The sequence below is a fragment of the Nylanderia fulva genome, unplaced genomic scaffold, assembly GCF_048542155.1.
Source record: "Nylanderia fulva isolate GAGA-0341 unplaced genomic scaffold, ASM4854215v1 Scaffold16, whole genome shotgun sequence".
NCBI lineage: Eukaryota > Metazoa > Arthropoda > Insecta > Hymenoptera > Formicidae > Nylanderia > Nylanderia fulva.
In genome coordinates this window covers 3572469-3586710 of record NW_028189835.1, presented here as the reverse complement: position 1 = coordinate 3586710, position 14242 = coordinate 3572469, and the positions used below count along the sequence as shown (strand labels likewise).

General features: G+C 34.1%; 1 protein-coding gene across 1 annotated transcript in view; it reads right to left on the bottom strand.

Annotated features, from left to right (window-relative positions):
* The window catches only part of LOC114940271 (retinal guanylyl cyclase 2), a 55901-nt gene that overhangs the window by 15657 nt on the left and 26002 nt on the right, over positions 1–14242 (bottom strand). Inside the window, 10 exon segments of the mRNA XM_029314853.2 lie at positions 253–429; positions 510–590; positions 2037–2225; positions 3223–3325; positions 3873–3975; positions 5238–5533; positions 7129–7211; positions 7213–7511; positions 10376–10528; positions 11396–11522. Coding sequence (XP_029170686.1) covers positions 253–429; positions 510–590; positions 2037–2225; positions 3223–3325; positions 3873–3975; positions 5238–5533; positions 7129–7211; positions 7213–7511; positions 10376–10528; positions 11396–11522 — 1611 coding nt within the window.

Genomic DNA, 14242 nt, shown 5'->3' with positions numbered 1-14242 from the left:
CTAAAATCCAGCGTTTTATTTTGCTTTATACAATTTTGACACATTAATTAAAAGTAAAATAATATAAAATGTATATAGTATTAATATATTAAATAATGCATGTATATATATATATATATATATATATATATATATATATATATACAATATATTCCTATATTAAAAATATTAAAAAAAATGTTGCTAGAATGAAAAAAATCTTTCCGATAACCCTTGTGCATCTCGTGTAACGCATAACGTGATCTTACTTACCCGCACAAGATCGGTGAGCAAGGATAATCTAAAGGACCAGTCGAGTTTAATCTCATCCTGAACGAGTACGTCCTCCAGGGAGCCCCTAGAGCAGTACTCCGACACTAGGCAGGGCCTCGTAGGTTCGTTAAGGCATCCAATCAGGGGATTGAGATTCTCGTGTCGCAGCCCGTGGATCTGCCCAAAAGTAGAAAGTGGAGAGAAACTCGATCACAGATCTAACTCAAAGGTATGAATAAAAGGATGTGCGCCTTTACCGTGACCAGCACGTCCATGGCCTTGCCCTTCAGTTCGAACGTACCTTGAAAGGGTAGCTCCTTCAATTGAACCAAGTCACCCTATCAGAAATCATAGGACGGATCATTAACTCGAGCATTGTATCCGATATTACATATCCGTTATTAGATCTTGTAATTTATCAAGACTTGTGTATATGATCAGAGACTTTGATACACGGAACTATATGTAGTATGATTGAGAGATCCGCGAGAAATTAATTCACTTAGGGCTAATATTGTAATGCATTTTAACGCTGTCTTATCAATCTTCATTATGCGGGTAAGGTTCTTATCGGTCGCCGTCATATTGCGGAACTTGCGACATTAATCAGCGTCGCCTATAAGAGACGCGGATGTCTGCGATGCGCGAAAATGAATATCGATGTGTGCCTGGGAATATATATATATATTCTTAGTTCCGTCGTGTCATAATACCGCGCGTCATGTCAAGCGGAAGATTCTCGGAAGTGATCAAGGGTGAAATTGTTTGCAAGGGCGAAGGTATATGATGTAGGACGTCGATAATGCCCTGAAAGCACGTATATGGGATATTCTCATATAAGCTTTCCTAAAGCAATGCACGATTTTCGTTTTACTTTTTTCTTTATAAACATGCGCTACTTACGTGCGGATCTATTCATGTATATTTCACTTTTTTATTATTTTAATTATTAGTTATTGTTATTGAATGTGAGAAATTGTTATTTTTTGTAAAATGTTTCAAAACAATTTAATATCCTCTTAAAACGAATTCTCTGATATGTAGAGCCAATAAAGCAATTTTTTTCTTAACAAAAAGTGTTGAAGTATTAATATCAAGTATTATTGTAATTTCCGAATTATAAGCGATTGAAAAAAAGGTTAAACTACACTCTTTAGTTACCTTTAAATGACTTTAATAAAATTTTAATTTAAAGCTTAGTTATACAAAGATATGTATATAGTGGAAAAGTAAAAAAAATGATGTAAAAAATTTTGACATTCCTCGATAGTTTGTTAAACAAAACGTTTTCAAATTGACCAGAAAATTTGCTATTGAAGAGATATTATATAATTTTAGGGGGTATGTGCATTTATATTAGAAACTGATCTTTTTGACGTTTTACATTTTATTGACGTTTTAATAATACGTCAATATTTATTAATATTTGATTGATTTTTTCATCATATAGGTATATACATATATAATAAAGAAATCAAATAGTAAAAAATATTGACGTACTATTAAAACGTCAATAAAAATATACGTAAAACGTCAAAAAAATCGATTTCTAATATCCTTAAAAAAATTTCAAAAAAAAATCATCAATCTTTTTCGCCGCCAAAGTGGATTCCCTCTGTAACTCATTAACATGAAAACTCGATCAATGCAGATTGAAATGTGGAGCGAAGGTAACAAATAGAGAGACACAAGGACAGCTACTGACGAGGTGACGCAAAAAAACAAAAAAAAAAAAAAACGCGTATATCCAGAGTGCAATTATTGACTGGACTAGGTATACTCACGTTATACCTAGCACGTGGATCTTTGAAGAAGGTGTGACGCGGTATATTTCCGCCGCCGGCCTGCAAGTAAGGTCTCAGGGAATTGACGCTGCCTAGCTGGAGCAGATCCGGCTTTTCGACCTCCGGTCCACCGAATTCCTGCAGCTGCTGCAGCCAGCAGCACAGCATCGCTTCGATGCCCTCGTCTACCTGAGAGCACGCGCAAGTCGAATGTGATTGATCGATTTGTATCCAATGTTTTCACACCGGAAAGGATCAAGCCACCGAATTTGATCATCGATACAAAAGTCAACGTGAAAATGATTACGCTCGAAATGATGAAGATGGAATAAGAAAGAATATTTTTATACATTTTATAAAGTTTATCTATATTTGTTTTATATTTTTTGTAGCAATTTTAATCGTAAAATATATACGCAAGGAAGTTTTTTCTTAATGAGAGAAAAAAATTTGCTGTGAAAATGCGGCGCATTTCAATCATGAGAGATTCATATTTAAAGAGAAGATTCATATTACTCTTGAAATATGAAAATTACGATAAACGTATAAAAAATTGTTGACGTTTAACTGGTATAGAGTAATGATTAAAGTTCGTTTGCTGGCTCAATTAAGTGCAATGAACTGGTGTCACGGTGACATTTAGCGCTTTTATCGGATATTTTTTGCTATGTAAACCGATAATTTAGGAGCTTACACGTAGCGACCGGTCTCGCGTGAAATATACGGTCCATATCAGGATCGCAGCAACCCTTCTCGCATGAAACTGCGCCATATTAAGAAGAATTTTTCCCGCAAGAGGAAAAGTTCGTTCGTAGTTCGTGCTAATACGATTTCACGATCCCGACCTGATAACAACTGTGAAAAATTGCTTTCGTTTTGGATTAAGGTTTTGGTGTTTGTAATAAATAAGAAATAAACACTACGGACCTTTTATAACGTAAACTTGCTGTCGCATCAGCACAAGTTATCTGACAGTTTAGCGACAGATCTTAAGTCTTTCCACATCTCTCTCGAGATATTTCACGGAAGAACGATTAAAGGCATCGAATGAGAGAAAATCATGAAAAGGCGAGAAAGTCAAGTAAATTTACTAGTAATTTTACATGTGTATAGATTTAGCGACTTTAATCTTTTTAGCGATGTTAAAAGGATTAAAAACTCCCGTGTCGAAAGAAATTCCACTCACCGTTCTCGAATCTACTGGAGGCACTTGAGGAAAAACAAAGTCCGACGTCGTTAGGATGATTTTATATGGGCCCTTGGACATTCTTTTCTTAAGCAACCGTTTCCTAAACAAAGGTATTAACATATCTAATACATAGTTTTTAATTTTTATTTACATAAAAATTTGGATATTTTATGAATATTACTTGTATGTAATTCTGAACGCTTTAAAATGAATTAAAGTTTAATTTAAAATTCCTGTATTTTAATGCTAAAATTTATAGCTACATTATAATTAATTGAAGTATGCATTAAACTTTATTTAGCATGTTAAAGATATTTTCAATATTTAAAAATATTAATACCGCACTTTTTATTAAAAAATAAGAAAATATCTTATATATAATTTGCCTTTTCTCCTTTATATCATCCCTATTGAGTGTTACAAATAGTGCTAAATAATTTTAAATTATAATTAAAATATCAATTAATATCAGAAAGCGTTGTATGTATATATTTGTATCGCACACAGAAATAAGAGAAAAATGTCTACATGTATATATGCAACAATTGCGACAATGGAAGTAAAAAGGTTAATATATGATTACTTTCTGCGGTTTAACTGTGGATAAATAATATGATGCATAACGTATATAAAGTGATTGTGCTTACCGAACTATAATCCCGACGGCGATGGCGACAAAGGTGAACAGCAGCGACCCCAGAATAATAGCTACGATATGTGTGGTACGGAAAGACATGTCGGCCAAGCCATCTGTTAAATAATTAATGCACTGCATTAATCTTTACGGCATTATCGGACGATATTTTCGGACTCGAGGGAGCCGTTTATCGATTCCGATCGGCGGTGAAAGGTACGAAGGGAGAGAGCTTGTCTCCTTCGTACCTTTTTCCCTTTCCGCATTTATCCCGTTTTATTTTTGACAGTACCTTCTATGGCCGTATCGCCTTGTGTGTGTTAGATGGAATTTATTAATTAGTAAGTAAGTTCTTTAGCTGTTTCCACGAGCTGTACATACATAATATATATACCATATTAATTATTACGTTATTAATTATATGTAGTTACTTATAGGAATATCTTAATATGGACGACAAAAATTTCAACGCTTTTATAATTTACGTATTTTTTCAAACACATTTTTCAAGAGCTATATTTTAGAAATAGACTATTTCTAAACATATATGTATGCAAATTTTTTTGGTTCTAATCTTGGGAATCTGTTTCAAATTTTTAACAGTTTTTAAAAATATTCTGTATGTAAGAACGTTAATAACTATTGTGTGAACTATTTTTATTGTGACAATGTGAATAAATAAAATTGAATAGAATAAATTGTGGTGAATCAAAAGTGGTGAAAAGTGTGATGAAAAATGTAACAAATACAAAAAAATTGCATTTTAAATTGTATTTCATAAAAAAATTGTGTAGATTTATTTATTCGTGCAACAATATTTTTATTTCATTTAAAGATTGTATTTTCAAAAAATATAATTTTACTTTTATAAAAGCAAATTGCTATAGCATAACATAAATAAGATGTTCCAATTTCTTTCATTAATATTCAAATTTCCATCCATGTAACTTTACTTTCATAATTATTAAGCTAATTTATTTTTCAAAGTTTATTTTATGATCCAAATTTTTTTGCATATACAAAATAAAACAAAAATATATTTCTGTTTTAATCTGTAAGACACTGAAATAATTAATCCAGAATTCTTATCTTTACGTTAGTATAATTAATAATTGACTTGTTATAAAATATGATTTTTTTAAATCAAATCTCATCTCCTTTACATTTTTGAAATTTATTTCTTCTAAAAAATGATAGCGGAATAACGTTAATTAGTAGCGCGCATATCTCTGAACATCTAATCGCAATTTCAAGAGAAACATTCGCACAATTTTCCAATACCCGTGCCGACTCATGCTGTTAATTGCGCGCTAAAGTTGTTGTAGAACTGACAAGAGTACAATGTTGTTTGTCGTCGATAAATTTCTCGCGGGCTCACCCGGGCAATCGGCGTCGTCATCGCAGGACAGCAAGTCTGGCGCCTCGATGATGTTGAGAAACGTCATCGGCGTCAGCTGTTGGACCGGTGGCCGCTGACCGTCGACCACCGCGAGAATCGGCTGCCAGCCGGCGTCGATACGCCAGTCCAGCAGGGCGTATGTGTACATTTTGCTGTTGTGGGCGTCGAGGCTGCTGTTGTCGCGCGTCAACACGATCAGCGATTCGTTCAATCGATCGAGCAACGACGGGGCCGCGTAATCCTGCGTACCGTTGAAGACCTTCTTCACGTCGTACCTGCGTGAAGAAACTCTCGGTTTGCCTGTGCAAAGACTTTTCCCCCGAGGCGACGCCTCTGTGTCGCCCCGAAGACGTTTTCCCGTGAGTTAATCACGGGGCGAATTATACGGATCGCCGCCCGCAATTAATCCGACCCGACGAGCATGATTTGTATTATAATTTCGAGAACGTCGAAGGTGGAACTTCGTAATTACGTGGCGTTGTTGCCTCGATTAAACGAGGGAGAAAGTCACCCGATTAAGGTCGACTTTGCTTAGTAGATTCCCTGATAATACGTGACATTCCACCCAAATTGTTCATTGAACGCTTGTGTTCAATCATTTACAAGACTAGATCAAATTAATGTCTTGTGATGTTATTTTTCCAGATAATGCACAGATGTTTGATATTAGCAATACACGTGTTTTACACCATGGTTATAAATACCAGGATTATATATACTTCAAAGCTACGCGTCTAATCTTATTATAGACATTTATTCTTAAAGATGAAAGTCGGTGTTTACTGGCTACCGGCATGCTAACATTTTTTTGCGAATATTCCAAGGATCTTTAGAAATCTCTCTTAAAAGGATTTTCTACGCAGCATCAAGTTCTTGCTATTATAAATTTTCTAGTATTTATATCCTTCCTCATCGAGTACCACGAAGAAAATAAGCTGCAAAAATATTCTGAACTCTGAAGCAGCGGGTGATTAATTGCGTAATTTCGAACGTTAATTAATTCGTTAAATCGACTGTAAATTATTCATGATCCGTTATAATCTGTTTGCATTTAGGAATTTTCTTAACGACTTAATCGCTTATTGCCATTATTAATTACGATTTAAGATGCGTTAAATTGTTGACGTTAATTTGTTGATGACACTACAGAATCTTCACGATACATTCATGAATATTATCAGAATACATCACAGAAATTGTGATAGATAATTATAGGCAAACGTTTCTCGCGATTTAACTATATCATCTCACATCGCAAACAATTGCATCTATTTAAAGTACATTTAAATAAATAGAGACAGTTTCAATAATTCAAACAAAAACATTTTTTAGTCTCGAGTCTTTGTCGATGAAATTCTATGTCAAGTCCGAATACATATATATTATTAACCCTCAGTTACCACTTATTTTTGGCCACCTTATTTTACCACTCATCGGTTAGAGTAACCCAGAGTCTTCTTTTGTTTATATTTCTGGATCTAATGAAGCTATTTTGAAGTAATTTTTTTTCAATCGATACGCCAGACATTAAAAAAAAGCATATATTGGTACAAATGTCATCAGATTTCTACGAGATATTTGAGAAAAAATGAAAAGTGATTTTCTAAAATTTCGAAAAAATCATTTTTGATATGGGTTAACGTAACCCAGAGAGGTAATTGAGGGTTAAGAGCCGATTTTTCCAACTTCTCGCCAAGTTTTACCTGATAGGAAGCATATTTTCGTCTCTTTTCAGATAAGTTCTAAAAAAAGAGACAAAGATATGCTATACTTGTCGGGTAAAACTTATCAAGAGTTGGAACAACCGGCCCTAAATGTCTTTACTCGCAACATCGACCATTGTCTTTCGATCGTTAATAATGAATTATACCTCTGATCGAGCGGTGCGACCGCGAGTAGATTCTCCATCGTGTTGCTGCTGAAATTCGTCGGAGGGAAGAACCTCCTCGGGGCCTTCCTGTAGCCTCCGCATTCTTCTCTCGTCGTTCTCCACAGTCGCGTTCGGGCCGGCGCGAGTTACATTCGAGGTAGAAAAATTGGAAGACTGAGTAATCGCGGACTGGGCCAAGGTCGTCGGATCGATGGGGAGCGAAGCGGACGGCGGGCTCTCGTCTCTCGGAAGAAAGAGGTCGATATCCTCCGTGTGGATCATCAGGATCACGGAGTTCTGGATGTGGGTTTGCCACGCGACGTTAAGCTCGATCAGAACGCGGCTTGTCATCTCGTCGAGCAGCGGCAGGCAAAGTACCGTAGCTGGAGAGAAGAAAGAATTTCATTTGCCTCCTTGGATAGCTGACGACGTAGAAAATGTGAGAATGAATAAACGATTAGATGCATACAGAATTTCTGGACGCACTTATATATATGGATACAATTATTGACAATTAATTAATCAAGTTAAAGGTTTTCGAAACAGTAAATCATTATAAATAATAACATATATTACATGGATATATAAAATTTTCATTATGTGATGATATTATTAATTATTTGTTATTACTTTAAATTTCTTCGCAGCTAAGTCTTCTTTTGAGAAGGTTCTTTACCTATTTAAAGGTACATTATTTAGAAATTATATCAAAGTAAGTGAGCTTTACGGCAGTTAGCTCTTGTTAATGAATAAAATTTAATTTATTAACGCAAGTTTGTTCTCCGTGCCTAGTCGAAAATCTCGACATTAAGGGATTAAATTGGCCTATAAACTACGTTATTGCAGATATTATAATCATGAGAATAACGAGTTTATTATTCATCTCTTTAATTGATCTAAAATTAAATTTTGAGAAGTGCTTTGTGTATATTACTCGACTTTCATCTAATGTTAAAAAAAGAAATTGAATCATGTCCAAGAAACAAATATCGATGGAAAAATTCTAGCTAAATATAGAATTTCATTTTTAGTTTTACGAGGAATCATGTATTTTCATCCCTATAACGCACGATATTCCTTGCTGTATTGTATGTGTGCTTGAACGAAGAGAAAAGGAAGGAAATAAGGAGTAGAGAAAGAGTAAAAAGGGGTAAATTACGGAAAATGATATATATTAGCTAACAATTACCGAGTGACCACAGTCAAGTGACCATTAAACTTATATAACCCTTATACAATCTTATAAGCTCTTTCGCAGGAACATTAAAGCCGCAGGGGAATTTAATTAAAATGTTATACGGAATATACCGGAGATGTAGAGCACACACTGTTACGAGATAATTAATATTGATTAACCGAAGATACAGGCACTTCCTCTTTTATGCTGCGTTATCGTAGCAGTTCTAAAACGAAACGCGAATTTCTGGCGCAACAATTAAGTCGGATCTTCGCAGACAGTCATTATCCTTGAGGCTTTAATACCTCACATATTTACATAAGCGATCCGGTGTGATTGATAAATAATTGCCTTCTGACAGGTCGCGGTTCTTACTTACCCTACTCGAGCGCAATACGGTCGCTCGAGGTTTATTCATCAGATTGAAATTAATTAAAGCGAGTTCTCTCTGATTACATCGCTTCTCATGCCGAGAGAGCGAGGTACACATTCGCTCGAGTGCCTGCAAGGAGCCAGGTCGCTCTATTACTCGACTCATTTGCATTCACAAGAGCATTCACTATACTGGACGCTGTAAATTGTGGCAAACCAAGTTGCGCCCTCGCTTTTTTCTGCGGGAGCAAGAAGATTTAACGATTTAAAATTTTAATTAATATACCAATAAGTCTCAATTCGCAAACCCCTAAGTGATTCGTATACAGGGTGTCCGGTAACTAACGGACCAACGATTACAAGTGGATTCTTTGGTCAATTTGGGAACGATTTTTCCTCAGCGAAAATGTCGAAAAAGGTCATCATTTTTTACAACTGTCTAATATTTGTCATTATGTATCTTTATAACTAAGCCTCAAATTAAAATTTTATTATAGTAAACTCTACCTGAAATTAACTGAAGAATGTAATTATGTTAGACTTTTAACTCCAAAACGTTTAGTTTTCAAAAAACCCATTTTTTTCAATCGCTTATAACTCGAAAATTATTAACTTCTCAACATTTTTGCTAAGGAAAAATCGTCTCCAAATTGGCCAGAGAATCCGCCCTTAATCATTGGTCCGTTAGTTACCGGACACCCTGTATAAGCGTTTTCCCCGCCTTGTTCCTACGTACATATTGCAAAGATGGTTGCAGGCAGGTTTTAAATGTGGCTGTTAAATCCGGGGGTTTATATGAGAGCGAGAGCCAGGGAGTCTTTACACGTACGAAAAGATTTAGGAAGACGTCGTTAATTTAAACCCTCTATAAACACGTACCCCGTGCGTAAGCGCAATCTCTCGGATTGCTCGTACTTTTGCCGAGAATTTTGCTCGCTCTCTCAATTCTCATATTCGTGGGAAGAATAAAAGATTTATAAACAGCGCAGTAAATAGATTTCCGTTGAAATCCAATTCTCAAAGCGTGTAAACAGCAATAAGCTCTTCTGTATTGCGATGTTACGCTCGACATCTTCTTTATTTGTTCCCGGGTATAAATATTAATTTTCAAGCTGATTAATTTACTCTTTTTCCTGTTTTTGATCGAGAGAGAGAGAGAGAAAAAGAGAAAGAGAACAGAGAATTATCCCGCACACGGGATTATTTTAATGACGGATTTCTTTGATGAGAAATCGATAATTTCGAATAATAATTTCTTTGCAATCTAAACTGACTGCTCTTTTATTTAAAAATTGAAAAACCATTGATACTTTAATCTATATTAGCGGAGAAAAGAATCGCTTTTCGGAGATTGATTGAATTAAAGTCAGATAACATCCCATGTGAGATTGCAATTCGAAACGAAAGAAACGTAATTAAAGAATTGAATCCCCTTTGATACACTCTTGAAAAGCAGATCGTCATCAAATACTGCGTCGCATCATGAAGCATTAGAACCGCACATAATTGTTCTCAATCACGAATTGCTGGCAAAAGAACAAAAGAGACTCTCCCAGGACACGAAAGCCATTTAATTTTAATTCAATTTGCTAGTTTCGGCAGTTTGGCTTTCGGATAGATACATTCGGCGAACGCAAGTGCCGGCTAATGCTTGCGAGTTTTCGCGTAATGGGATTAAATGCACGGTGCATGCCTTACCTCGTCGGGAGACGCTGTGCATGGACCTGAGTATCTTGCGGATCTGCTCGAGGGTGGCACGATGGGGTAGAATTAAGTGATACCGCAGGATCACGCCGATCCTTCGAAATGCGTTAATTACAGCGCGGTCCAGACTGGACCACGGCTCGCGATCTGTGGCAGGAAGATTCAATCTCGTTAATTCGACGCGTCATCGCACGACATTAATATTCAATATACGCGCGCGTTGTATTTTAATAGAGCGGGGAAATCGAGTTGCGCTTTCGCGGTTTATTATCGTCCTGACCCTTTATGCTTGCGTATCGTTCGCTCGTTTAACAGACTTTTTCATTCACCTCGATTTACCGCAGTCGGATACAATTGCGACCTCAGAGACCATATACGTTATTTTGTCCCGTAATATAGACGTTGAGATAAACAAGCTTTTTCTCTCGGCACGTACGTACGTTTGACGGAGAGTCGAACGGTAAAATACATAATTTTCTTTTTAAATAGCCAGTTAATTAAATGCTGGAAAATTTTAATCAACTGACATAAAGTTCCAACTTTTTATTGGAAGTATAGATTAAATTTGCGAATTTTTTAATGAGAATTTCTTTTTTCAAGAACGAGGGAGAAAAGAAGAAAGCAAGAAAAGAATTGTCGACACGTTTCACGTTTCAGAGCGAACGATACGTATATACTACAAATCAAGAATTTCTTATCTTAGTTCTTCAATTTCCATAAATTATATTCTCAAGAATAATAATTCAAAAGGTAATTTTTCTTCTAGAAAATAACGTACAGATTACTTTTTATTATTTTTCATAAAACTTTAATTTTTTTTTAAATTTTAACTTTAAAGCAATTAAAATTGGTGAAAAAAATCTCTATTTCATTATTAATACAAATATTAAAAGTAATATGAAAAAGCACTTTATATTACACATAAGTCACTTTATATTACTTATATTTAAGTCTACGTTTTATTCGCTATCCGTTTAATAATACATTTATGCTAATTATGATTTGAAAATTTACCTATGCCAATAATGATCGCTGTCTTCCACTGCAAGTGCCGAAATATTTCCGCCACGGCATTAGCCATTGACGGTAATGACGGAGAAAGCCTAATGATTGACGATAGATTCTTCTCCTTTAAATCTCTCTGGAACATAAGTTATCAATATTCATGATTCTTTAATGAGACGCTTTATTTTTAGTCTATAGCGAATCTACTCGAAATCAATGCCACCTGAAGAAATAAAAGTCTTCTTTGCAAAGAAATACTATTTGTAAAAATTATCGGATTTTATTTTAATTTTTCTCTATCTTTTTTCTTTTATTTTTTTAAATCATGCTTCTTGATGAAATAAAATTTGAAATATTTTCTTTCTTCAATATTATTTTTTTATTTACTAACAGATATTGTTAATTTACTAAAAGATAGGAAAATTTACTCTGCTTTTATCTTTTAATTAAAAAAACTGCTCCTGAAAAGGTTAAATGTAACGGATAGGAATGGACGCTACGGAATTTAATTCCGTTTTCAACCAAGTCGAATCAACGAATATCTGAAAATATACGTCAGATACAGTGATACGAGGACGTAACTGTCGCTGTAGCAAACGCGTGAAAGATCTATGAGCAGATCAAGGCAAGCTTTTCGTAGAGTGACAATTTCGCCAGAAGGTACTTTATTGATAATGAAGTTCACGGCCGATTTCGGAGAGGAAATTTTTCCAAGTATTGTATATATATATATTGAGAGAGATATCCCCCGATAAAAACGCGATAGAATATAACGCGTCAGTTTGCTGTTTGAATTGAAAACGCTCGATAATTGCGTAACTTATACCAATTAGAAAACTGAATATAACGGAAAATTAACATTCAACGAATCCAACTCAAATTCGCTGCTCAAGAGTCGACAGTAAAATTGGCTCTTTCAGTAGAACCAATTGCACGCGCAGAGACCGAGGCGAAATTTACTGGCTTTCCCAATCTCGACCCGGATATTACGTTTCGCGTAATTATTTACGTGCACACAAATTTTCATTATTTGTACTTCCGCCCCCTCCCAGCGAAAAAAAGTGCAGCAGGGGCTGCCGAATAACGTCACACTATACTTTACGGCTTGCTACGTGGCCGCAATAAACGCGTTGCGAAATTTGCACATTTGATTTTTTCCCGTCCACATTCGCCATTTCTATTCGACACCGGAGCGTGAGATATTTATTCAACGATGCAAATAATAAATTTAGCGCCACCGGATCAAAGTACGACACCGATAATCTGGGAAAAATATCCATTCGGATTCTACAGACAAAACAATTTGCATTGATTTAAATTAATTTAATTTAATTCCTTTAGAAAATAAAAAATAACAAAATGTATAAATAATTATTATTCCGACATCAATTTTCTCTATTTTCTAGGTTATTAACAGTTTTATCACGAATAATGATCATCGAGATGTCTAGAAACGACTATTTGAAAAAATGAGGGATTCAAGTCAATAATTGTCAGACACACCTTTACAGAATGTCCGACATAAAATTTTGTAATTCTTTATTATTACAATTTTGCTCTTTTAAACACAGAAATTGCAATAAAATAGTCTTATTTTTTAACAAAATTCTGTATACGAAACAGTTTGCATTAATTTAATATCTCTGAAGTAAAATAAAACAGAATATATATACATATATCAATATAAATGTCATTCGGACATTGATTCTCTCTATCTTCTAAATTATTAACAGTTTTATCACAAATAATGATCGTTGAAATATCTAGAAACGGCTATTTTAATAAACTAGTGATCCAAGTCAATAATGGTCAGACGTACCTTTAGAGAATTTTTCATTATGGTCAAATAAAAAAATTTAGAAATCTTTATTATTACAATTTTGCTTTTTCAAATACAGAAATTGCAATTAAATAGTCTATTCAAATGTCAAATTTATCAGAATTGTGCATACAAAACAATTTGATCGATTTAATATCTCTGAAATAAAAAAAAAAGAAAAAAAAACAGAATGTACGTATACTAATAAATTTCATTGGAACATCAATTCTTTCTATTTTCTATATTATTAAGAGTTTCATCACAAATAACGATCATTAAAATATCTAGAAACGGATTATTTGGAAAAACTAGTGATTCAAGTCAATAATTGTCAGACGCGCCTTTAGAAAATTTTTCATTACTCCGATATAAAATTTTGTAAATATTTTTATTACAATTTTGCCTTTTTTAATATAAAAATTGCAATAAAATAATAGTACCTATTCAAGTTTTATAGAATTCTACATATAAAACAATTTGCATGGATATCTCTGAAATAAAAAAAAAATATTAATAAACGTCATTCGAGCATTAATTAGTCTCTATTTTCTATGATTTAACAGTTTCATCATGAATAACAATCGTTGAAATATGTAGAAACGGCTTTGGAAGAAACTAGTGATCCAAGTCAATAATAGACGCGTCTTTAGACAATTTTTCATTACGCCAAAATAAAAAAATTTGGATATCTTTATTATTACAATTATGTTTTTTCAAACACAGAAATTATAATAAAATAGTCTGTTTAAATGTCAAATTTAACAGAATTCTGCATATGAAACAATTTGATCGATTTAATAACTCTGAAATAACAAAAAATAGAACAGAATATTCATACACTAATAAATGTCATTTGGACATCGATTCTCTCTATTTTCTAAATTTTTAACAATTTCATCACGAATAACTATCGTCAAAATGTCTTGAAACGATTATTTGGAAAATCTAGTAATTCAAGTCAATAATTGTCAGACGCGCCTTTAGACATAAAATTTTGTAAATATTTTTATTATAATTTTACCTTTTTAAAAACAGAA